A 27,590-nucleotide genomic window follows, 5' to 3' on the forward strand; every position below is an offset into this window, starting at 1 on the left:
GGCTTCTCATCCAACTTTCAACCTGGTCTAAATTCTGCTCTTTAACGAATCAAGCAAGAGCATCCTAATACAGTGTTTTATCAATGTCTTGTGGCTCAGTACAGTTTCTGGTGACTTGGGTTGCTATTTTAACACAAGCTTGACATTAAATCAGTAGAGACTTTGTGTTATCAAAATGAAGACGATCCACTACTTGGAATGAGGACCATCCTGAGGTGAAAATTCCAGCTTCAACACTAAAAACCTTTAGCTGTCAGGTCAAGATATTTAGCTTGAAGTATGCCTCCAATAAAAATAAAATGAAGTTTAATTTCAAGGATGGTAAAAGCCAACATAAAACCCAAAATAACCCTGATTTTGCATAACAACTGGAATGACTTTCAGAACAATGCCAACTCTGTTTTGGTGCAGAATGGAATCTTTGATGGGATTAGATGCACAGACAATCTTTTCTGTACAGGAAAGAAGCTATCAATCTGTTGCCAGGTCTGCTGGTAAAGGCCAATTTCCTACACAACAACAGACACAACACTCAAAAAAGTGTTTAATTGCCTGGGAATTGCTTTCTCCCGAGATCATGAAGTTGTCTTTTAAGTACAAGCTCTTTTGTTCTTTTCGGAATATGGCAGCCACTCTGCTAGGGTGCAGTCATAGAACATAGATGTGAGTTTGCTCGCTGAGCTGAAAGGTTAGTTTTCAGACGTTTCGTCACCATTCTAGGTAACATCATCAGTGAGCCTCCGATGAAGCGGTGGTGTTATGTCCTGCTTTCTAATAATCTGTTTAGGTTTCCTTGGGAAACCTAAACAGATAAATAGAAAGTAAGACATAACACCAGCGCTTCATCGGAGGCTCATAGAACATAGAACATTACAGCACAGTACAGGCCCTTCGGCCCCCGATGTTGTGCCGACCTGTCATACCGATCTCAAGCCCATCTAATCAACACTATACCATGTACGTCCATATGCTTATCCAATAACAATTTAAATGTACCTAAAGTTGGCGAATCTACTACCGTTGCAGGCAAAGCGTTCCATTCCCTTACTACTCTCTGAGTAAAGAAACTACCTCTGACATCTGTTATATATCTTTCACCCCTCAATTTAAAGCTATGCCCCCTCATGCTCGCCATCACCATCCTAGGAAAAAGGCTCACCCTATCCACCCTATCTAACCCTCTGATTATTTTATATGTTTCAATTAAGTCACCTCTCAACCTTCTTCTCTCTAAGGAAAACAGCCTCAAGTCCCTCAGCCTTTCCTCGTAAGACCTTCCCTCCATACCAGGCAACATCCTAGTAAATCTCCGCTGCACCCTTTCCAAAGCTTCCATATCCTTCTTATAACGCGGTGACCAGAACTGCACACAATACTCCAAGTGCGGCCGCACCAGAGTTTTGTGCAGCTTCACCATAACCTCTTGGTTCCGGAACTCAATCCCTCTATTAATAAAAGCTACAACACTGTATGCCTTCTTAGCAGCCCTGTCAACCTGGGTGGCAACTTTCAAGGATCAGTGTACACTGATGATGTTACCTAGAATGGTGACGAAACGTCTGAAAACTAACCTTCCAGCTCAGCGAGCAAACTCACATCCAGAACCTCAACTTGAGCTACAAATCTTCTCAAAACCTGATAGAACATAGAAAAGTACAGCACAGTACAGGCCCTTCGGCCCACTATGTTGTGCCATGGAATAATCCTAATCCAAAAATAAAATAACCTAACCTACGTTCCCCTCAATTCACTGCTCTCCATGTGCATGTCCAGCAGTAGCTTAAATGACACTAATGACTCTGCTTCCACGACTACCACTGGCAAACTATTGCATGCGCTCACAATTCTCTGGGTGAAGAGCCTCCCTCTGACGTCTCCTCTATACCTTCTTCCTAACACCTTAAAACTATGACCCCTCGTGGCAGTCAATCCTGCCCTGGGGAAAAGTCTCTGGCTATCGACTCTATCCATACCTCTCATTACCTTGTACACCTCAATCAGGACACCTCTCTTCCTCCTTCTCTCCAGAGAGAAAAGTCAGAGCTCAGTCAACCTCTCCTCGTAAAGACAAGCCCTCCAGTCCAGGCAGCATCCTGGTAAACCTCCTTTGCACCCTCTCCAAAGCCTCCACATCTTTCCTATAATAGGGCGACCAGAGCTGGACACAGTATTCCAAGTGTGGTCTCACCAGGGTTTTGTAGAGCTGCAGCATAACCTCGTGGCTCAAACTCGATCCCCCTGTTAATGAAAGCCAAAACACCATATGCTTTCTTAACAACCTTCTCCACCTGGGTGGCAACTTTGAGGGAGCTATGCACTTGAGCACCAAGATCCTGCTGTTCCTCCACACTGCTGAGAATCCTGCCTTTAATCCTATATTCAGCATTTAAGTTCGACCTTCCAAAATGCTTCACTTTGCATTTGTCCATGTTGAACTCCATCTGCCATTTCTCAGCCCAGCTCGGCGTATTGTCAATGTCTCGCTGAAGCCTGCAATAGCCCTCAATACTATCAACGGCACCTCCAACTTTTGTGTCATCAGCAAACATAATAACGCACCCCTCAACCTCCTCATCCAAGTCATTTATAAAAACTACAAAGAGCAGAGGCCCAAGAACAGACCCCTGCGGGACACCACTCAGCACTGACCTCCAGGCAGAATACTTACCATCTACAACCACTCTCTACCTCCTGTCAGCCAACCAATTCTGAATCCAGACAGCCAAATCACCCTGTATCCCATACCTCCTGACTTTATGAATGAGCCTGCCGTGGGGAACCTTATCAACTGCCTTGCTGAAGTCCACGTACACCACATCCACTGCTCGACCCTCGTCAACCTGTCTCGTGACTTCCTCAAAGAACTCAATAAGATTTGTAAGGCATGACCTGCCCCTCTCAAAGCCATGCTGACTCCCTTAATCACGCTATGCTTTTCCAAATAGTCATAAATGCTATCCCTCAGAATTCTTTCCAAAACCTTGCTGACCACAGGCATGAGACTAACTGGTCTGTAATTTCCAGGGATTTCTCGATTTCCTTTCTTGAAGAGGAACAACATTTGCCTCCCTCCAATCTTCTGGTACAACTCCCGTGGAGTCGCTAGCTAAATTCTTATTCATTTCATAAACAGTCTCCCAAATAGACAATAATCCAATACTGTAAATGATCTTGAGAAGCAAACACCATACCTCAAACTTTTGACATCACACTAGGGTTAAGGTAAACAAATTTACCATTGAACTTTTCTGTAACACTAAGCCTACAACCGGAAAGGAGAGCATTGAAATAAGAACTTAAAATTTCTATTAAATTCACAAAGGGTCCTCAAAGCTCAGTCTCTTCTAATCATTTGTGTACATTCTTTACCACAGCAAAATCCTTTAATGGATAACATGCTAATTTACACGAACTTACGGTGGAGTCTGGCTCCGTGACCTTGATACTCTCCTCTTTCCTGGTGAAAAAGATCGTGAACGTGAGCGAGAGCGTGAGCGAGACCTGCTCCGAGATGACCTTGACCTACTGTGACTGAAAACAACGTTACGGAGATTTTAATTCCTATGTTTTTAAAGAGTCATAGATTCAGAATCAGCACAGAAACAGACCCTTTAGCCCAACTCACCCATGCCAACTAGGTTACCTAAACTGAATGGGCTCTATGTGCCTGCATTTGGCCCATATCCCTCTAAACTGTCCCTATCCATGTACCTGTCCCAAATGTCTCTTAAATGTTGACATTGTACCTGACTTTACTACTTTCTCTGGCAGTTCATTCCATATATGCACTATCCTTTGTGTGAAAAAACTGCTCCTCTTTCCCCGCTCACCTTAAGCTCTAGTTTCTCTAGTTTTGAAATCCCCTACCCTGGGGAAAATACCTTGGCCAAGCAAATTTTAAATTTCAAACCTATCACAGTATGCAGCAACATCTGAGTTAAGACTTCAAAAACATAAACCAAAACATGCGGCATAACCATGTTAGTGGAGAAAAATGAGGATATACTGGTATTCCTGGTTCACACATTTGCAGTTAGGCATTCCAACTTCATTCTATAATCTAGAAAATTTTGAAATCCAGAAAGACCTTGGTCCCAAGCATTCCAGACTTGAGAGGTTACCGGATAGTTTATTTTCTCTTACCTAGAATGTGAACCGGAGTAAGAACGTGAACGTGAACGAGATCGAGACCGCGACCTTGATCTAGAATAAGAGCGGGAAGACCGTGAAGATCTTGAGCTTGAGCCAGAGGATGAACGCCTGCTCCGTGACCGACTCCGGGATTTTGATCGCCCACTGTGGAAAAAATGGAACAAATCACTTTCTGGATTAAATATAGCTTGATATATTTTTCTTCTATAGAATCTTTTCCAACACAGCTGTCATCTCCAACTCCTCACTCAGCAAGAGTAGGACAATCAAACATTATTGCAAATGCAAAATGAAGTGCATCAAATCAGTGCACATGACACTTTTTAGATTTAGTTATGGGGAACACTATCAGCATGTCACACACCCACCTGACTCAGGCATCTACATCACTCATTCATTGCTACTAAGCCAATATGGATTCCATAACCTAACACCATTGCAAAAATTCTACAATGAGGAATCCAGTGATTCAGGGAAGAAAACACACCACCACTTTCTTAGTCAATTAGATGAGACTAATGCAACTTTGAGAGCATTGTCATACACAGAAAATCATAGACACAAAAATGTCTAGATGTGAGTGTCGCTGGCTGTGCCAGCATTTATTGCCTATCCTATTTGTCCTTTGGGAGGTTGTTAGAGGTGAGATGCCTTCTTGAACTGCTGCAGTCCACATGCTGTATGCAGATCCACAACGCCCTCTGGGAACAAATTCCAGGATTTTGACTCAACAACACGGTGGCATATTTTCAAGTTAGGATGATACAGACTTGGAGGGGAACTTGCAGTTGGTGTTCTATATAGTGCTCCATCAGGTTCCCCAAATGGGGCAACACTCACTTCGCTGTAGCAATTCTCAGAGCACATTTACTTATAGATACATGATAAATTTCTAGCAAATCTCCTTCTTACTCCAAGGGTGGTGCGAGTGTCTAATGAGTATAGTTCTAAAGTGATGTTCGCCAGCTGCTTCGTAGAAGTATCTGAGCTACTTTATATTTTGTTTGGAAAATGTCCCAAAAATACTTGCACTAGTGCATCCAAGGATACAATGGTCAGCTGGCATCAGAACAACCCTTTAACACCTCAAAACTCGATAATTTACTTTTTAAAATAAAACTGAATGAATAGTGAAGGGTTATATTGCACAAACCAGGAAGCTCCTGGCTCCAGCTATAATCTGTGTAGATTTAGCTGATTCTAGAGTGAAGGATATTCTGAATGGCCTCAGCACAGTTAGAGGCATAAGAATCATTGCTCTTTACTCTTGATTGCTTTCTGTTAACATCAGCTTGAAGTGCAAGCATGGACAGTGGGTGAGGACAGCTCACGCTTGATATGAAATGCTCTGTTGTGAGATAATGGAGGGTATACGTCACATATAGAACAATGCTCTCAGTCAAGGATTCAATATTTTTGAGAGAGCAGGAGGGAAGAGGAGAAAAATAATGGAAAAATAGAAGCAAAGACTGAAACAGAAGAATATTTTGCCATTAGACGTCATTAGTTCTTTTAATAGATACTGTAATCTGTCATAGAAGCAGCACACAGCAGGTTGTTTGACCAATAACCCTATGTTGGTATTAATCATCACATTGAGCAAAAGGTCCTAAATCCGTATTCCAGCCCCTTTACCTCAATCTTTTAGTCCACTGTTTTAGACAATTTGGCCAATTTATTCTTAAATGTTGACATTGTCTTTGCTTTAATCATTAGATCTGGCGGTGAATACCAAAGTCTCTCAAATGCTCTGTAAAATCATCTGTCTAAATTTCCTGCTCAAACCTGAAAAACACACAGAAGGTGCCAAGACAGCGTATCATGTCCACACTAACCGCTTCTCCGCTTTGACTCCACTACTGGTCTCATGGGGTTCCAAACGGGGTCCTGGTTTCATAGTTCCAGGTGTAGATGTGCTTGGGCCCCCCCTGTATCAAGATTGTTGGGCAAATTTGATTACAGGTTACATTATCAACAAATCTCTCATATATGCAGTTACACATTTCATAGTTATACACAATCAGGTATTTTTCTAACACAAACTTTGATGCGTTTCTATAACTGGACTTTAAAAGAAAGTCAAAATTCTAGATATTTCAGGGATTTTACAGTCAAGGGTCACAATATACATTAATGATTCGGGCCACGGAATTGAATGCCATATCTTCAAATTGGCAGATGACACTAAGCTGGGTGGCATTGTGTGCTGTGAGAAGGATGCTAAGAGGCGGTAGGGTTACTTTGACATGGTGGGCAAATACTTGGCAAATGCAACATAATGTGGATAAATGTGAGGTTATCCAATGTGGTGGCAAAAACAGGAAGGCAGATTATCAACTGAATGGCAGCAGTTTAAGAAAAGGTGACGTGCAATGAGACCTGGGTGTCATGATGGAAAAGTCACTAAAGGTTGGCATTCAGGTGCAGCAGGCAGTGAGGAAAGCTAATGGCATGCTGGCCTTCATATCGAGAGGTGAGGTGCTTATAAACTGACATTTTCCCAGGCACCATCAATTCTAAGGAAAGGTCACCGAGCCCGAAACGTTAACTCTGCTTTCTCCTCCACAGATGCTGCCAGACATGCTGAGCTTTTCCAGCAACTTTGTTTTTGTTCATGTCTAGAGGACTTAAATAAAGGAGTAAGGATGTCTTGCTGCAGTTATATAGGGCTTTGGTGATGTTACATCTGAAATATTGAATGCAGTTTTGGTTTCCTAGTCTGAGGAAGGGCATGCTTATTATTGAGGGAGCCCAGCAAAGGTTGACCAGACCGATTCCCAGAATGGCAGGACTGACACGGCTTGTACTCACTGGAATTTAGAAGAATGAGGGGGGGGACCTCAAAAACAAAATCCTGATCTAACTGGACAGGGTTAAATGCGGGAAGAATGTTCCCAATGTTGGGGAAGTCCAGAGGTAGGGGTCACAGTCTAAGAATAATGGTTAAATCATTCAGGACTAAGATGAGGATGAATTTCTTCAGAGTGTAGCGAACCTGTGGATTTCCCTAACACAGAAAGCTGTTGGGGCCAGTTCGTTAGATATATTCAAGAGGGAGTTGGGATGTGATCGTTGTGGCTAAAGGAATAAAGGGATAGGAGACACTGAAATTTCATGATCAGCCATGATTGTGTTGACTGGTTGTCAAAGAGCCGGATAGCCTACTCCTGCATCTATTTTCTATGTTTCTATGTCATAAAACCTTTTAGAAGATCAAGCGCAGGAACAACATCCTGTTAACCCAGCAATGAATGCTGTTGTCATTACTTGTCTAATTACTTAGAGAAGACAGAGAGCACAGAGTGATGAACTGTACTATTTTTTTGAGTCAATAATAGTGTGATTTCCCTGGTTTATATGATTCTCTGTACTGAAGCGAATTCACTTCCTTTGCAGCTAGGACCATACCAAACCTGCAAATTCTCTCAGCTAAATCATTGGCTACTATTTAAAAGATGCTTCCTATTGCTTGGAACTAGGTCATGAAAGGAAAAAGCTCTTTATAATGATAAATTGCAGATATGTCAGTCATTCTCCAAATCATCCACACTGTAAGGAGTGTAAGTTGACCATTTGGCTCAGAGTCCATATCAAGCCCCTGAAGAGCATTCCGCTCAGACCCACACCCCCTACCCTATCCCTGCATTTCCCATGGATAATCCACTTAGCCTGCACATCCCTAGACACTATGGACAATTTAGCCTGGCCAATATACCTAGCCTGTACATCTTTGGACTGTGGGAGGAAACCAGAGTACTCGAAGGAAACCCACACAGACATGGGGAGAAAACACAAACTCCACACAGTCGCCTGAGAGTGGAATTGAACCCAAGTCCCTGGTGTTGTGAAGCAACAGTGCTAACCACTGAGCCACTGTGCTGCTCCTAGATATTCATTAGATTCAGAAATTGAATTTTTGGATTGGAAAATTGCAAACATCATTTCATTGTTGAAGTGGGGGCCTTGAAAACAAAGTCATGTTTCAGTTGTACAGAGCCTTAGTCAGGCTATATCTGAATTATCGCTCTCAGTTTTGTGCACTAACACTTAATAAAATCAAAACATTGTATGGCTGGAGGAACACAGCAGATCAAGCAGCATCAGAGGAGCAGGAGATGTTTTGCGTTGGGACGTTTCATTCGGTCTGATGTCCTGATGAAGGTTCTCAACCCAAAACGTTGACTTTCCTGCTCCACTGATGCTGTCGGACCTGTGTTCCTCCAGCTCCACACTGTATTGACTCCGACTCTACAATATGCAGTTCTTGCTATCTCACACTTTATTAAATGTGTTCAGGACAGATTTATCAGAATGATATAATGATGCTAAAGGTTAAGTTTAAGTCCAACTTGCTGGAATTTATCTTGTATTTCCTTGATTTAGAAAACTGAGAGATGATCAAATTTAGATGCTGACAAAATTAAAAGGGTTTTATCACAGATTTGATTAGTTTCTTTAGTGGGTAATCTGGAACAAGCAAGCACGAATTTGAGTTCAGACATAAGCAATTCAGAAGGGAAACCCTGTTTCTTATACAAAGTACTTTAAATTTGGAATCATTTTACAAAAACTTGAATCTGAGGTGCTCCGAAGTCTAAGATTGCGATTATAATGGTGAAAAGAGGTTAACAAGGGATATGAAGCTAAGGATAATAAATGGATTTGAACTGCCATTCAACTTCAGTCTGACATGGGTGTGTTTGGCCTGTCCACATTCCAACCTATTAACTGGCAATGACTAACATCAATGACTGACAGCCGGTAACAAGGGTAACCAGAAAAATATAAAATTAAGTATTAGACCGGTTTAATCATGCAATTTTTCACCATTTCAATCCAAATTTTCATCCCATTTCTCTTCTCTCTGAATAAACACTCACCTGTTCCTCTTTTCTTGCCCCTTTTTCCTCCTGGCTCGCATTTTGGCTCGGAAAAATTCATACAGTCCATTCTGCTCCCAACCTTCACTGCACAAGGAAATCATAATTTATGAAGGTGAAACAAGTCCAAATGAACAATTGTCATATTAAATCCAGAAACTAACAGCAGAGATTTTCACTTTTCCTTGTGCAAAAATAATAGAGATATGGATAGAGGCGGGCAAATGTAGCAAATGCTGGAGAATACCGCAAAATGATGCCTACAGAACGGGCAAACATGTTGTAACTGAGTTTAAATGGATAAATGTGGCTTACAGTTTGGGAAAAATAACACAACTAAAATAATTTAACTTTTACCATCAATTTCGTTAATAGTAAAACGAAGGAAAAGGGTATTTGAAGAGGTACCAATTCATGGACGATAGAATCACGTAGCAAAGAATTAAGTCATTTAACCAATTGCGTCAATATTAGTTCTGCAAATTATCTAATTTGTCCTATTTTCCTATATGCCTGCAATATTTTCATTTGAAGTATACATCCAATTTCTTTTTTACTGATGCAAATTATTTAAAAGCAGATTGCAGGTGGCAACGGCATTAAAAGCAAAAGTGAGACTCAATACAAAACTAGTAAGGTGACAACAAAAATGAAAAGACACTAACGAGGCATATATTAGTTGTGTAGCATTTTCCACTCTATATCAGAAAAACAATGGAACCTATGGAAATGCCACAATGTAAATTTACTATAAGATAAAGATAATACAACGAAATCATAAAAAACTTGAGAAACGTATGAGAGTTGAGAGTAGGATCTGGGGCGAGTTTAAAGTTTTGAACAGTCTGCATTGCAAACAGTGTAAGTTTTTCGTTGACAATTTAATGTTATGCTATCAGAGCATGCTACAAAGTAAAAGATGTGCTTACTGACAGAGCCATTCACCCCGTTTTAGATATACAAGTTGCAAAAGGAACAACATCAAACATACAGAAATAAAGCTAGAAAAATGAAATAGAAGTACATCGTGAACCTGGTACTGGCATTAAATTTGTATGGTATCAATAGAAACTAAGAATCCTAAGTTTCACTAAGATCTTTACATACAATTCACCTCGGCAGCAGAATAAAAACACAGGGTGGGGGAACAGAGAGAAAGCTTGATAAGTTAACCAAATGTGGAATAGGTAAAAGCCTCAACTGCATCCTACCTGTAGCAGTAAGATTTTGATGAAGATAGCAAAGGCACTTTTACACATCGTTAAGTATAAAAAAACTCATTAAGTAAAGGATGGTGCTAGAGGACTAGCAGGTAGCTAATGTTAATTCTGAATCTTAAAAGGGAGACAGAAAAGGTCCAGGAAACTTAGGCAAGTCTGCTTAACATCACTAGGAGTACAGATTCCATTATCTTTCCTGCAGGACAGAACTGTAAACATCCTAAACATCTATGAACTGAACATTAGTAACAAATAGCGCTGACTTCAAAAAGGAAAACCCATGCGTGGCCAAACTCAAGGTTTTTGAAAGAATATGTAAAAGGATAAACAAGGTTCATACAGTGAGTGCAACATATTTGGATGTATAAAAGGGCTTCAACAGATGGCCACATGATTCATAATTAAGCTTTCAGAGTATGTTGTCAGGAATCTGTTGCCAGCAGACTGGATAACAAGACTTGTGTTGTAGCTAGTTACTCAAACAGGAAGAAGTGGGGATTCGTGTTCCACATAGGTCCACTGTTAGTCATCATTTACATCAAGGATATAGATTTGGGAGTACAATTTAAAAAACTTCTGGATGACACAAAATCAAAAAACAGTTAATACAGAGGAGATGGAGATGAACTATAAGATGATTTCAAGAAGTTGCAAAATGGACATGGATTGACAATTTCATTTTAATATAGATGTGAGCTATCAGGTTTTGAACGAAAGACTAGGGTGGTGAAAGATTCCTTGTAAAATAAAAAAAACAAAAGAATTGTGGATGCTGTAAATCAGCAACAAAAACAAAGTCGCTGGAAAAGCTCAGCAAGTCCGACAGCATCTGTAAAGGAGAAAACAGAGTTAACATTTCGGGTCCGGTGACCCTTCCTCAGAACCGTTCCGGGGAAGGGTCACTGGACCCGAAATGTTAACACTGCTTTCGCCTTCACAGATGCTGCCAAACCTTGTAAAATAAAATGGGTCTAGGGCACACAGATCATTAGAAGTAACAACAGCAATTAATAAAGATATAAAACAAAAGTCAAATCAAACTAGAGTGACAGCATTGAAAAGTAGATATGTTGTATAGAACTATAGTTGAACCATATTTAAAATTTGTGTGCACAGTTCTGGTTTTCATATGATGAAATGGTAAAGGCACTGAAGGAGGCAAAAAAAATCACCAGGGTGATTCTAAGAGACATTCATTTCTACATGGCTGAATAGACAAGAGGGATGAAACAATACGGGTCTAAGAATATGAAGGAGTTTAATAAGATAGAAAGAAAACAGGGAATGGAGGATGTGTGATTTAATATGTCGGGATAATAAATATGATAACAACTTCTTCATTTATCAGTGAGCACTTTGCATGTAGGTGAAATTCAAGGGGAAGTTAAAAGTAACTTGTCTGGAGTATAAATGCAGATATGGAGTAAATGGGAGGAATAGTCTATTTCCGTGGTGCAAGAGATATGTAGCTACTTACATTTTCATTTCTTCCAGTGCTCAATCATTAGTGGCATACAATTTTTATTTCACAAAGACAGAACCAAAGCAACAATATAGTCTTTGCATGCTCCTACCTGTTTCTTGGTCTGTCATGTGATGGTGGGCTGTAAAATGCTTCAACTGCAGCAAGAAGCCTCTCATTAGGTGGCATTGGAGGTGGAAGGCGCATGTCTTTAGGTTCCAAAGCCTTGTAATCATGGTCTTCCAGCTGTTTTAAAGTGAGGATGAGTAATCATAAACAGTTAGTTTATGGAGTGTATTTAGCAGGTTGCTTAGTAGTCTGGTATGTCTTTTTCTTAAAAAGTGGGGAGAAAGGTATCTGACAATAGATCTTGCTACTAGTACTAATGAAGCCATCTGAATCCAGCTTTTTAAAAAATAACTTATAGATGTAGCATTCTGAATGACTGGCACTTTACACTACAGGTACCAATGACAAAAGTCATTGATAGTTCAGCATCACATAGATATTACCTCCATATCAACGTCTATAACTTCAGCACCTGTACTACAATCTAACTAATCTTGGCAAGATCAAATCCCAATCCTGGGAAATTAAACACATAATTCAGAGGTACTATCGTTTGATGAGTCAGTAAACCAAAATTCCATTTCACTCTCAGGTGGTGAATGTGAAGGATTCTGTGGTACAACTAAAAGAGAGGGAGATCTTGTTTTCAGCCCTCTCACAAACTGAGTTTAATTGCTGCTGATTTAAGCTCCCTCATAAACCACTATCTTTGGTTGAACAAAGGTGTTGATGAAACAGCTGTACAGTTCTAGGCAAGAGAAGGCTAAGGAAGACTTTTCTTTTAAAATGTAGTGGCTAGTCATGATCTGAAATTCTCACCATCAAAAGGTGATGGAAAACAGCTAACCATTTCTGAAGGAAATTGGATGTGTGCTTGAGGGAGATAAACCTGCAGGGCTACAGTGAGACAGCAAGGGAAAGAGACTGACTGGACTGTTTTACAGAGAACCATCGAAGACTTGATGGGCAGAATGGACTCCCATGTCGAATGATTCTGCAAAGGAACAGATTGTAACCTTATCACCCAGGGTTGTGCTCCAACTTCATATCACCTCTGTTGCTCAAGTTGTCTCCTTCCAGCTCTGTAAAAGATCAGCTATTTTCACCCTTACTCAGCTTATCAAACCACTGATACAGGTATCTACGCTTTCATAACCTCCAAAATCAGCAATTCCATAGCATTCCAGATGCTCTCTCTCCCCGCAACATCCACTCTTGCTTAAACTTTAACTCATCTAAACCTTTACTGCCCTATATTCTATTCCACACACGTGTCAATGCTGCTCTTTATCAATCTACGGTGGTTCCCAGGCAACCAACACCTTTAATTTAGCATTACGAATCATTTTATGGCCTCACTCTCCCATTTCTATAACCTTTAAAAACATCCGAAGACTCTGCTTCCCTCCAAACCTGGCCACCTATGCATCCCACACTCTCTGCTAGAGAATTGGTGGTCATTTGTTGATGACCAGATCCTAAACTCTGGAATTTCTTCGTCAAACATGTGAGTTTATCACACTCTGCTGCTTTAAGACACAACATTTAGTTACATATACCTTAATGGTTGTGTCAGCTTTTGATTAAGAGCCTATGCAGCAGCTTTAGTGCTTCCCCACATTAAAGAATGCCACATGGAAGGCAAGTTATTGCTGATATATGCAGCATGCGCAATATCTGGACTTACCTTCACCAGTGGTGCCATTAATCCTGCTGGGAGATCAAAATATGGAACATTGGGCACCAGGCTAGGATCATCCGGGCTTATCTGTGGTGGAGGAGGCCCTTGCCGTCTGATATGGGGAGGCTGTCCATTGAAACCTGGCGGGGGACCTGCAAAATCTGGGTGCTGGGGCCCACCCCATGGAGGGGGTTCTCCCATTCCTGGCGGAGGCATTCGGTGTGGAGGATGATGAGGAGGGCCCATATCTGGAATATTAACATTGTAGAGGCATTTCAGCCAAAGGTCTTTACCTGGTTCTGTCTTTTTACTGTATTACTGTACCAGGCTTGCATATAACCTTATAACATTACGCCTGACCCAAATATGTCAAATTATAAAGGCACTTAAGACAACTTTTATCAGAAAATAAATAAACTCGAGTTTATGAAGGATCATTAATGTGAATCTTGCATCTAGCTACAAACTGAATTTACAAATAATTTATTTGACAGATTGGTGACAGAGAATTACAGAATCACAATTTTGCTCAACAATGACAAAGTATAACTAGCTTTGATTCTGAATTATATATGCATTTCATATGACAATTATGAATGAAAAAGGCTATTCTGCACATCTAAACCAAGGTTGCGTTTTCCTAAATTTCACCTGACTTTCCTATCTGCTTTCCTTCAGTTGTAATTATAATGCAAAGAATCTAGTCAAAGATAGCATCACTGTTATTCCAAAAGAGCTGCACTTTACAGACTTAGAGCAGAAAAACTGCTCCAGGGTCGGTAAGTCAGGACCAGAAAAAACTAGAGTGTAACTAGCAGTCAAGACAAGGCCCTGAACCAGAATCTCACCCGCTGCTGCTGTGTCAGTGATGAAGTATTGCTTTTGGCTCACTGATAACACTCTTGCTTCTGAATCAGGATTGTATATTCAAGTTCCACCCCAGAATCTTGTGCACACAACCCAGGCTGACATGACAATGCAGTAGAGGAAGTTCCTGGACAACAGGAGGTCATATTGATGCAGCATTAACCAGGATCAATTTGTCCCCTATTGATTTGGGGCACTGAGACTGCAAGGGGCCTGTATAATTAGAAGTCTTTCTTTCTCTTCAAACAATTGGAAGAAACCACTTAAGTGTTTGAAACCAGCTGGTAGTCACAATAATGCAAAGTTTAAAAACTCTTAAGAGAGAACTTAACCTCATGGTGTATCATTGCACAGGTTAACACAGAACATAGAACAGTACAACACAGCTAAGGCCCTCCAAGCCCACGATGTTATGCCAACCTATTATCCGACTAAGATCAAACTACCCTGCAGACCCTACATTATACTATCATCCACATGCCTATTCAGGAGTCACCGGAATGTATCTAACGTATCTGACTCCACTGCCACTGCCAGCAGCGCATTCCACATGCCCACCACGCACTGTGTAAAGAACTTACCTTTGACATTTCCCATATACCTTCCGCCAATCACCTTAAAATTATGCCCCCTCTTAATAGTCATTTCTGCCCTGGGAAAATGCCTCTGGTTACCCACTCTATGCCTCTCATCACCTTGTACACCTGTATCAAGTTACCATTCATCTTTCTTCACTCCAAAGAGAAAAGCCCAAGCTCCCTCAACCTTTCCTCACAAGACCTGCCCTTCAGTCCAGGCAGCATTCTGGTAAATCTCCTTTGCAGCATCTCTAAAGCTTCCACATCCTTCCTATAATGAGGCGACCAGAATGGAACACAATATTCCAAGTGTGCTCTAACCAGGGTTTTATAGACCGCAGCATAACCTCATGGCTCTTAAACTCAATTCCCCTGCCAATGAAAGCTAACACACCATACTCCTTCCTAACAACCTTATCAACTTTGGGTAACAACTTTGAGCGATCCATGGATATGGACTCCAAGATCTCTCTGTTCCTCCACACTGCCAAGAATCCCATTAATCCTGCCCTTAACCCCGTATTCTGCATTCAAACTCAACCTTCCAAAATGAATCAGTTCAGACTTGTCTGGGTTGAATTCCATCTGTCACTTCTTTGCCCAGCTCTGCATCCTGCCAATGTCCCGTTGCAACCTACAACAGCTGTCTACACTACCCACAACTCCACCAACCTTCGTGTCATTGGCAAACTTACTAACCTACCCTTCCACTTCCTCATCAAAGTCACTTCTAAAATCACAAAGAGCAGAGGTCCCAGAACCGATCCCTGCGGAACACCACTAGTTACTGAACTCCAAGCCGAATACTTTCCATCTACTACCACCCTGTGTCTTCTATTGGATAGCCATTTCTGTATCCAGACAGCCAAATTTCCCTGAATCCCATGCGTCCTTACTTTCTGAATGAGCCTACTATGGGGAATCTTATCAAATGCCTTACTAAAATCCATAAATGCCACATCAGCTGCTCGACCTTCAATGTGTTTTGTCACATTCTCAAAGAATTCAATAAGGCTTGTGAGGCATAACCTGTCTCTCACAAAACCATGCTGACTATTTCTAATCAAACTATTCTTTTCTAAATAATCAGAAATACTAGCTCTCAGAATCCTCTTCAATAATTTGCCCACTACAGAACTAAGACCGACCTGTCTATAATTCCCAGGATTATCCCTATTCCCTTTCTTGAACAATGGCGTAACATTTGCCACCCTCCAATCATCTGGTACTACTCCAGTAGACAGCGAGGTCACAAAGATCATCGCTAAAGGCACAGCAATCTCTTCCCTTGCTTCCTGTAGTAACGTTGGGTATATCCCGTCTGGCCCAGGGGACTTATCTATCCTTATTTTTTGTTTTCCAAAATTTCTAGTGCATCCTGGATCCTAATATCAACCTGTTCAAGCAGATCAGCCTGTTTCATGCTGTCCTCACAAACGTCAAGGTGCCTCTAATGGTGAATACTGAAGCAAAGTATTCATTTTTGGGTATCAACTACCTGGTGGAAAGTCTCCTTGTTGATAGTCAAAATGGTGCGGAGGATATGGAGGACGATCAAAGTGGTGTCGAGGAGGAAAGTCATCCTGCATGAACCGTGGAGGAATGCGGTTAAAGTTGTGGGGGTGTGGAGGCTGGTTGAATGGTGGGTGCTGCTGGTGGGGTGGGAATGGGGGCTGCTGGCGGAAGTGTGGAGGTCGCTGCATTCTGAATGGTGGGTCCCGCTGCCCTCCCCACGGTGGCTCATGCTGGTTGTTCCATGGAGGTTCGAACTGATTATTCCAGGATGGCTCATGCTGATTGTTCCAAGGAGCATCCCGTTGGTTGTTCCAATTTTGTTCCCTCTGGTCATTCCACATGCCTTCATGATTATTATTCCAGGGCTGGCAATGAGGTGGTCCTTGATGTGGAGCATTAAACCCTTGGTCAAACTAGCAGTGGTAAAAAGAGAAAGACATGCTCAGACTCCAAGAAAATTATTTAAATTACACTAAATTGACAGCACAGAACCATTTGTTCATCAAATGTCACAACAGCACGGTTTAAGCTGCAGTTATCAACACTAACTGACGTCTTCTTAAACAGCTGGTGTACATGACACCTAGGTAATGATGAGATCCAAGTCAAACAAACTGATTCATAAAGAAGTCTTCCTCAATTTTATCTAATTCATCCAAACAGACGGGTTTGGGTTGAACAGCTAATTTATATCATGCTCAACTTGACTAACAGATGTCTGACTGGCCCAGCTAGTGAACTGATGCATCACCAGCAACAAAGAGAACCTCTAACTCACTGAACAATGTACTAACCTTGAAATCATTATTAATAGGCAATAATTTAAAATACTAAATAAAAGACAAAAGAACTGTAGATGCTGTAAATCACAAACAAAAATGGAGATTACTGGAAAAGATCAGCAGGTCTGGCAACATTTGTGAACAGAAATCAGAGTTAATGTTTTGGGTCCAGTGATCCTTCCTCAGAACTGATTTCTGAATGTTACCAGAACTGCTGAGCTTTTCCAGCAATCTCTATTTTTATTTGTAATTAAAATATTTCTCCTTTCAAGTACAGTTAGTTGTAAAACCTTTTTACACACACATTACGAGAGAAATACACTGCCAAGCCTGATCCTGTCCTCCCTCTACTAAATTGGTTTTCTGTTATTGCAACAGTCATTAAAATGACAGTGGTCACTTTTATATGACCAAGTAATGCTGTAAAAACACAAGCTTTAAGAAAATGCAAAATAGTGGCAAAGGACAATTATAGACTAGTGCCACTTACAGAAATACACAGGTATTTGAGGCAGCAAGTGTTTTAACAGCAAGATTATTTTAAAAGTGATCACTCCTAAATTAGAAATCCTGAGCAGTATGTACACAATTTAATTTAATTGCATGTTATTTAATTGCAACTACGTCATGTGTTTAATTGCAATCAGGCCACGTGTTTCATACGGTTACTCACATCACACACATGTAAAAAGGTGCCAACAGAGAAACCTATTCATGCGAAAACATTCTTGAACTGCAGTACTGCTGTTTGAAGGCACAGAAGACTTTAATGGGAAGACTTTGTGCGCTTTTTCAGGGCGCTGGTTGAGAAAGGTAGTATTATTTACAGATTCTCTGTTAGCCTTTAAATGCACTTCAAGTTACAGTGAAAGCAGGCACGTAAATCCATGTTGTATTGAGTCCCCAGTCTCAGTTAGATTTCAATGGATTCAGGGAAACATGGAGAGCCGGAAGAAAATCTACTAGGTCCCTAAGATGGGAGGAAGGGCTGAAAGTCGAATAAGAATAAAATGAGGGAGAAAATATAAAGCTTGTATCTAAAGATCAAAATTGTGGACATAATGTGTATAAATTTAAATATACATATCAAATCTATATAAATGAAAATGTATCTTACCTACATAAGCAAATGATAGTATCAAACATGTACAATATGTTCACTTAAATATTCTGCATTCAGCATCCTGGATCTCATTGGCTTAGAAGCATCGATCTTGTAAAGCTGCAGCATACCACTTGCCTTCCATCCTTAATGTGTGATAACTTGTTGCGTGGTTACTTTAATTAATTTATATCCTTTGAACATTTTGCTTGGGATCCTTCATTCCACCACTTACTGTATTCACCTTTACCATCTAAAATATTTTAAACTTCACGTTTCTCTAATTTCCAGTTATTTAAACACTCCCACGAGCTGTTATTCACCAGCCAATCAACCTTTCCTGTATTATTATTGACAGCTGCTTTCACAGTAAGCCTGACTGTCTCAGAATTCTCCTTTTACCCGCTCTTTAAGGTGATGCTGAATGTGTCAGGGTACTCCTCTTGCTCATTCGGTCCTTTGTGATGCTGACTGCCTGTCAGGCGGTTCTCTTGCACACTCCTCTGGGCAATGCAGACTGCCCGTTTTGGGACAAGCAGTTTACTTGATTTATTCCTCTACTGATACTGTAACGATTTGTCCTTATTCTATGGTTCCTAAATAGGAGTTTGCTGATGCAGCTCCCTCATTCCTGACATTTGCTTGTATCCTCAATGGCCACACTTTACTCCACACACCAGGAACAATTCCCCCAAGCAGTACCTGTTGCTGTTGGCCCCACAGTGGCATGGCAGGACGTTCGAACCAAGGTGGCTTAGAAGAGGAGTGCTCATGCTGCCCAGGTCCTCGTTGTCCTGCTGGACTGGGTTCTTGCCCTCCACTTGGCACATTTTCAGGGAGGGAATGTGGTGGCTTGACCTCATCTGTAACACAGTTAGATGTTAAAAAGTAGTTCTCTCTCAACAGCACTCTACAAAAACTTCAGACATGTTACAAACAGTAAACACAAAAGTTACTGTTAATTGGCTGGCTTTCCAAAAAGAGTCACGGCAACCAGCTGTCTGTGGGGTGGGGGTATATTGGGTGGGTGTGGAGGAAATGGCCTTTCAGGCTGCATTTTCTACAGTGAAAGACCAACAATGACCAGACACAGTGACCTTGCTATGCAGGACTCCATCACTGAGTTCAGGAATTTCTCAAGAACTTTTAAGTTGAATAACAAACCCTACCAGGCTGATCCACTTTCACATTAAGAGTTTAGGAAGTGAAATGTGAGGCTGCCAATTTGCAGTGTTTCTGCTAAAGTTTTTAACTATCAAAGGAAAACAGAGTATCTTGCCCTCACTCCAATTGCGTTGCAAATAATCTAACTTGGCTCTGATTATTCTTTACCCAGACGAGATGCACAATAGCAGCTCCATATCTGAATGCCAAACACAGGCATTCACAGAGAAGGACCCCTCTTGGGCCTATACTTATCCTGAAAAGCCAAGCCTCATCGGGTTAAAGGTTAACAGCTCAATCCAGGATTTCTGTAAACATGAGTTTTATGTAGGATAGCGGTAGAAAGAAAAAAATTGTGTAAATACTTGGGATAACAAGGTGTAGAGCTGGATGAACACAGCAGGTCAAGCAGCATCAGAGAGGGGCAAAAGCTGATGTTTCTGGTCTGGACCCTTCTTCAGAAAAAGGGTCTTCTTCTGAAGAAGGGTCCAAAGCTGAAACATCAGCTTTCCTGCTCCTCTGATGCTGCTTGGCCTGCTGTGTTCATCCAGCTCTACACCTTGTTACCTCAGATTCTCCAGCAACAGCAGTTCCTACTACCTATGTTAATACTTGCATGTTTTTAAAACTCAAAGTAACAAAGGTACAGTGTGTTCCATTTCATTCATTACTACACCTTGTGTTTCAGTTGGTGAGAGAGCTGGCAGATCTTGGCTCGGAGGCATTGGGATGTGGGGTGGTGGAGCCTCAGGTTCCAGCAGTGTTTGGGGCTGTGCCTGGGGTTGGGGCTGGGGCTGAGGCTGGGGTGGAGGCTGGGGTGGTTGATGTTGATGCTTGGTGAGACTGTCCACAAACTCTTGGTGATGGGCTTTCAGGGTCTGGATCTGTTGCTGGAATGCCATCTGAATGGGCTGAACCACAGCTGCAAACTCTGTGATGAGCGAGGCCTGTAGGAAGTACCACACAGAAGCACAAAATTACATTCAGGAACATTGGTGAAAATGATATCAATGTAAAGCAAAGGTGGTGGCAAAATGAAGTACAGGCGTGAGGTGTGAGGCATTCATCATAAAAATCTTGAATTTAATTGAATTCCTCAGAAATAAAAAGGATAACTCCCGTAACAGTTTCACAGTAGGGGTTCTGTTTTCTTTCCTAAAATTGCTAACAGTATTAATATGTAGTTATGCATTGTGGCATCCTTGCATCAGTGATTACAATGTGATCTGAGCCAGAAGCTGGTTAAATAATCTGAACACACAATCTGGGCTGGTACTTCAGTTATGTACTTGGCAGTTCACTGTCAACAATGCTATTTTTATTTACCCACTCCCATCTATCCATGTGGATCTAAAAGAGCCTATGAGAATATTTGAAAATGGGTGAATTCTCCTCGTGACTTGGACAGTATTATTAGGTCAAGCAATATCATACAATCTGATCATTTATTTCCTTTGCCGGGAAATGGTGCATTATTACTGCTATATTTTCTACATTACTACGGGTAAATTATACTTAGAAGTACCTCAGTAGCAGTAAAATGCATTTGGATGTGCTGAGGTCATGCCAGGAGCAATACGATTTTCTTTCCATCTAGAAGCTGTCACATTTGATACAAGTTTTCAAAATCATGAGGACCTCAACAGAGTAAATAGGAATAGACTGCACCCTCACATAAAACTGTACATCGCAAGACGGCATAGGTACAAGGTAATTTGTAAAAGAAGCAATATGATGAGAAAAATCATTCACATCACAAGCAGTTGGGAAACATGTAGGAGGTACGTTAAATCACAACTATTGGAGAACCAGTGCAGATGAAATGGGCTGAATGGCCTCATTCTGCACTGTAACAACTGAGATTCTAGAATTTTTGTAACATTAAACTTTGCAAACTCAATTTACATGATGCAGCAACCTTAAATCCTAGTTGTTTAATTCATTAGGAGCACTGTTGAGTTAAAAATGAGCTGGATATCCGTCACGAGTCTCAATATCATATATTCCCAAGGCCAGCATAGTCGCAAAAGCTAAGATCTCATTACCTGAAAAACTGCCATGATTTTAGACCAGTGCCATCTCCTGAACTACTATTCAATTTTCAATTCATCACACAAGTTGTCATTGCAAATACCGTGCTTTAGCCTCCCAATTAGTGCCAAATTTGCATGATTTTAATACCTTAAGCCAATATCTACTAAGCATGGAAACAAACTCATACAAATCTATGTCAAGTTGGATCCTTAGAAGGGAGAGAGAGGAATTTTTGATCTAATTAATCTATGCTGATGTTTAGCACAGGTCACAGATGAACTACCTTACCATGTCATCCTGACTGTTTTGCAAGCATTGAAGTAAAGATAAGTCACCATAATTGCAGAGGACCACTTCTCATGAGACAGAGAGATGATTGGTGGTGAATTTGACAGGAGGTTAATTACATCTCAGGCAAGGGGTGATGTTGAGAAGCGAAGATCTTCATGACAACCTCAGCCAGTGCAGGAATTGAACCAATACTGTTGGCATCTTTTTGCATTGCACACCAGCCATCCAATAAATTCAGCTATGCCGCACTGCCAAAAACATGGTGGAAGGGGGACTTGAATCCCTTTTGCTTAGATGACAGGAGGGATTTAATTTAAAAAGAATCGGATCAATAGACTCACTTCTTAGTCTGAACTTGCTTTAAATGTCAACTATGTCAAAACTGACCAGTAGGTTATCTGCATTCATTACTACTACTTGTTAAGTCTCCTGAACAGCAGGCTGCTACAGATACAAGTTACTAACCTGATACTGTCCAAGTCCAAGAGCTGGGCTCTGCAACTGCTGAATAATTGACTCATCAAAGTAACCATTTTTCTCCCACAGTTGCAACAGCTGAAAAATGACAAAAAAAAGTCCTGTGTTAGGCGATGTCAGCAATGAAAGACTGCTGAATCTTTTAGAATGTATATCAAACTAGGTTTTAAAAAATACCCAGGCTTCTTTAAGAATTAGAGCTTTGTCTTATTAGTGCCTGTGTTTGCTGATTGATGCCATGTTCCCTGCAACCTAGTGCAGGCAGTACTCCATAACAAGATGTTAGGACTTACATGCTACTAAAGCCATTTGTCACTAGTTTACAGGTACAGTGGTACAAGGCAAGTATAACAAAAATGCTGGCAAGATAAAGCAAGTTATTCAATAGCTGTAAGGGCAAAAACAATAGTTGGTGACAGTTTGAGAGTGACCCTGTTGTCTTTTAGGCTCTGATATCCTGACTGATATGCTGTGTGTTTTCAGGATTTTGCATTTTCATTTCAGATACTCAGCCTTTGCTACTGGCAAGGGAAGATTGTGATTACATTCCATTAATGAGCAAACTCTTTCATCAGCCCAATAAATGTCTCAAATTGAGCTTCACTGTTCCCTATCCCTCCTCCCACTTTGATTGTTTTGATATCATGGATCAACCAGAGCCAAGAGGACAAAGAGCCCTTTGGTTGATTCATCTTGGATTTCTCCACCAAATAAAGATGGAGCTGTTAGCACTTGGTGTGTTGACATAGATTACCCAGACAGGACCTGTAGTTTAACAAGCAGGAACAGAGACCATACGATCCATCATGCACAATATTCCAAGTTTTGTCTCACCAAAGCCTGATATACTGAAGCAAAACTTTGTGCTTCTTCTACACACACTCACACACATCTCTTTGAACACCAACATTTACATGTTTCATGCCTTTCAAAAGAAAAATTCTGCTTTTATGTTCTATACTTACAAGTAAATTGAACAATCTCACACTTGCCCACATTATTCTCCATCTGTCAATACATTACCTGTCACTCAACGCGTCTACATCTCTTTTCTATCCTCCTCAGGGCTTGCATTCCCACCTACCTTAGTTACATCAGCAAACCTAGATACATTACATATGACCGTTGCAATTGGGTCACTAATATAGATTGTAAATAAGTGAAATCCTGCACTGATCCTTGCAGCAAATACTAGTCACTAGCTTGCCAACTTGAAAGTCCCATTCATCCATGCTGTCAGTTTCTTGTTAAGTAGTCCTTTATTCATGATATCACATCCAACTCAATGTATCTTTTGTTTAAACCTTTTGTATTTATGTGATCCTTATTTCATGTCTTTTGGAAATTGAAGTATTCCACATGTCCTGTTCCCCTACTAGTTACAGGCTCAAAAAAAAATTGTCAAACAGGATTTCCCTTTTGTAAAAGCACATTTAGCTGTACTGTGAGGTTTTTTTTTTAAGAAGTGTAATATTAAGACTTCCCTAATAACACTTTTGGATGGCAGATGCCAGGTTTAACGCACCTATAGTAGACTTTGTTCTCTCTTGCCCTTCTTTCTTTAGCAGGAATTGTTACATATGCTAGTTTCCCATCTCTAAGACCATTCCAGAATGTAGAAAACTCTGCAAAGTTCTAGCTGAAGCAACCGCTGTCTTTGCAGTTACAGAGTCATAGAGCATGGAAACAGACCCTTTGGTCCAATTCGTCCATGCCTACCAGGTTTTCTAAACTGACCAAGTCCCATTTGCCTGCTTTTGGCCCATATCTGAGGGGCCTTATGAAATGCATTATCCTTCTTAGAAGCCTAGTATGGATGCCATCAGGTCCTAGGTATTTGAATTTTAATCTCAGAGGCTTCTCCAGTTCTGTTCCTTTGTCCTGTTCATCTCTGGGTTACTCTCTATTTCTGGTATGCAACTTGCGATTCCTAAGGTAAAGTCAGACAAATAGAAGATAAATTTTTGGGTAATTTCCTCAGTTCTCATGATAATTCCTGCTGTCTCTTCTTCTAACAGATCGCCATTTACTTTAGGTACCCTCTGCCTTTTTCTAAACTTGTAAAATATCTTACAATCAATTAGTTTGCTGTCATTTTATATTTTTCCCCTTGTTTTAAAACAAGTTTTGCTAGTTTCTAAAACAGTCCCAATCTCCACTCTTATAAATTACTTTTTGTAACATTCTAAGCTTCTTCTTTTAACTTAATACCACCATTAGCCTCCTTATCTGGCATGGTTGGGTCTTTCTCACTGAAGTTTTCTCAATGAATTTTGCTGAAACTTCTGAATTGTTTCTTCAAACGCTCCCCACTGTTCCTTTACTGCCACACCTTGTATTCTATTTATACAATTAACCTGAGCTAGCTCCCCCTTCACACTTACGTGATTGGCAGTTCAGATTTTTACTTGTGATGGGAAAATGCAGATTTCAAATTATACGCATAATTCCACTGTATTCTGATTATGTCACAGTGAATATTTTAGTGTGGCATTACTAAATAATTCTAACTCTCTGCACAAAACTAGATTTGAATTAGTTTTACCCTTCATTGGTTCAGCATGTTGCTGCCCCCTTGGTCACCGTTTAATCATGTCTGTATTATGCCACTACTCTATCTTTGTGCATCTTACCATAAATGTTTTGTGCAACCAGGAGTTCTGAAGAAGGGTCATTGGATCTGAAATGTTAACTTTATTTTTTCTCCACAGATGCCGCCAAACCCGCAATTTGTTTTTGTTAGTCCAGGTGTATATCAAAATCAATCATCCCCACTAAGTATTAGCCTTAATATCAGATGATTACTTTGTTCTCTAATCTTATCAACTCCTCTTCCTTTCAATTCCCTTTATGGTGCAATCTCTAACTTCAGTTCTGTATTCCACAGCCATATAATGCTCTGAGTGGAATCTTTTTCCTTCCCTTGATTTCACATCTTTGAATCATAGAATTTTACAGCACAGAAGGCAGCTATTCGACCCATCGTGCTCCTGCAAGAGCTACCCTGCTAGTCCCACTCCCCAGCCCCATCTCCATACCCCTCTAATTTTATCACTTTCAAATACATATCCAACTCTCTCCTACTGTATCTGCCTCTGCCAATCTCCCTAGGAGTGCATTCCAATTCCTGACTACTCTTTTTTATAAAGAAGGTTGTTCATCTCACTCCTAGCACTCTTGCCAACAATCCTGAAATTCTAATCCCTAGCTACTAATATACCAACTAGTGGAAACTGAATATTCTCTTTACCCTGTCAAAGTTGCTCATAATTTTGAATGCCTCAATGAAGTGATCTCTTAATCTTCTGCTCCAAAGAGAAAAGACCCAAGCTCTATCTAAAATCCTTAATTCCTGGTATTGTTCCAGTAAATCTCCTTAACTCCCTCCAGGACTTCAAAATCCTTTTTTAAAGGAGGTGCCCAGAATTGCACACAATACTCAAATGTAATCTAACCAATGATTTGTACAGGTGCAGCATCACTTCCTTATTTTTATGCTCTTATACCTCTATTTATAAATCCCAAGGATCCCACAAAGCTCCTTAACAACTATTTCAACTTGCCTGGTCACCCTCAGAGAATCATGCATGTGAACCCTGCCATCCTTCCGCTCCTATATTCCCCACAAAGTTGTACTGGTGAGCTTGCATTGTGTCTCCATGTTTCTTCTACCAAAATGAATGACCTCTCATTTCTATGCGTTGAAATTCATTTGCCAGGTGTTTGCTCATTTGGCCAACTTGTCAATGTCCTTCTGAAGTTGCTCAGTGTCTATTCTCCCTAGCTTATCTGTAAATGTAGTGATTTTGCCCTCAGCACTCACCTCCAAATCTTTAATTTAAATCATTTAATGCAACAGTCCTAACAGCGATCACTGGGGGACATCACTTTCACTTCATCTCCAATCTGAGAAATGCCTACTCATACCGACCCTCTGTTTCCTATCTTTTAGCCAATTTCTAATCCATGCTGCCAAGGACCCATCAATCCCGAATATTTTTAATTTGCTATCCAACTTGCCAATGTGGTACCATATCAAATGCTTTCTGAAAGTCCAAATATACAATATCCACAGCAGAACCCTCGTCCACAGCTTGCGTCATATGTGGCCAGCCTTTGACAAAGTCATGTTGTCTGACCAGTATGAGCCTATTTTACTCTGTGTATATCTACCTTATCCTGTACTGTGTCCTCCATGGGATTCCCCATCACTGGTGTCAAACTGACAGGTACAGAGTTTCCTGGGTTATCCTCTGTCGCTTTCTTAAACAACGGTGTCAACATTTGCAATCCTCTGGTACCACAGGACTAATCTTGCATTCAAAGAGGCCTGAAGATTTCTGTGAACACCTCTGCAATTTGCTCCCCTAAGTCTCTCTGCAATCTAGGAATCACCCCATCTGAGCCTGGTGACTTCTGGAGTGCAGCCACTAAGCATTTAATTTTTCCCATTCCTTCTGCTCCAGTCAATTCCTATCTACTCTGCCCATTCTTTCATAAATTTTAAAACATCTTTATCATAAGATCCCATAGACTCCACTGTTTCCCACTTTGTTCTTCATACTTACGTTTCTCTCATTCAAGTTCCTAGAGATTCAAAGCTGTGTCCTCACACAAGTTTCAACCCATCTATTATAGGAGCTAAAACTGAAACACAGTACTTCAATCCTAAAAAGGATTTATATGGAGTTATTCTGACTACTTAAATATTCTACATATAAACCTACGTTTTCCATTAGCTTTCTGTGACTTTTTCCTCTTTAGTCACTATGATTAAGGTTTTATTATTAAATTAACCTACAGTCCAGTTTTGGGTCCTGCTGTAAACAGATCAAGACATATTGTTGGCAATCCAACTGCTCTTAACTACACTGAGAACTGATTAATTGGAGATTGGGTGCAACCAGTGACAATAGTGTTGAGCAACAAAAAAACCCAAATACAAAGGACCAAACTGTAAATGTACTGCAGAACTTAACTACAGTGATTCAAGTTGGCAACTCATCATCTTCTCCAGGGCAACTAGGGATGGGTAATAAACGTTAGCCCAGCAATCAACACCCTGCTCCCATGCATGATTTAAAAAAAGAAACCCACGACAAAAGAGACACTGTGCTACCCCATTAGAGCAGGTATATCACTGAGATGAGGGCATGGAAAAGTAAAGAACTGAGCACAATATCTGATGTCAAGCAAGTCTTTTGTTGTGTGCATTAAAAATGCCAGCCATGAAACAAAGATATCAACCTTCGCCTTTTATGGAACTCTATCATAAAGCACAGTTGAATACATTTCTCAAACTATTTCCCAATAAGG

The 27,590-nt window shown here is 40.6% G+C and overlaps 1 protein-coding gene across 3 annotated transcripts in view; it reads right to left on the reverse strand.

The window, feature by feature from the left end:
• Positions 1–27,590, reverse strand: part of cherp (calcium homeostasis endoplasmic reticulum protein) — a 64,817-nt gene that overhangs the window by 10,149 nt on the left and 27,078 nt on the right. For all 3 annotated transcript variants that reach the window (XM_048559771.2, XM_048559768.2, XM_048559770.2), the window contains exons 7-16: positions 22,263–22,352; positions 20,149–20,419; positions 19,011–19,171; positions 16,408–16,837; positions 13,471–13,712; positions 11,827–11,960; positions 9,033–9,119; positions 5,988–6,080; positions 4,144–4,296; positions 3,418–3,531 (exon numbers count right to left, since the gene is read on the reverse strand). In XM_048559771.2, coding sequence (XP_048415728.1) covers positions 3,418–3,531; positions 4,144–4,296; positions 5,988–6,080; positions 9,033–9,119; positions 11,827–11,960; positions 13,471–13,712; positions 16,408–16,837; positions 19,011–19,171; positions 20,149–20,419; positions 22,263–22,352 — 1,775 coding nt within the window. The remainder of the gene's footprint in view (positions 1–3,417; positions 3,532–4,143; positions 4,297–5,987; positions 6,081–9,032; positions 9,120–11,826; positions 11,961–13,470; positions 13,713–16,407; positions 16,838–19,010; positions 19,172–20,148; positions 20,420–22,262; positions 22,353–27,590) is intronic.

Source organism: Stegostoma tigrinum, chromosome 30 (assembly GCF_030684315.1).
Source record: "Stegostoma tigrinum isolate sSteTig4 chromosome 30, sSteTig4.hap1, whole genome shotgun sequence".
Taxonomy (NCBI): Eukaryota; Metazoa; Chordata; class Chondrichthyes; order Orectolobiformes; family Stegostomatidae; genus Stegostoma; species Stegostoma tigrinum.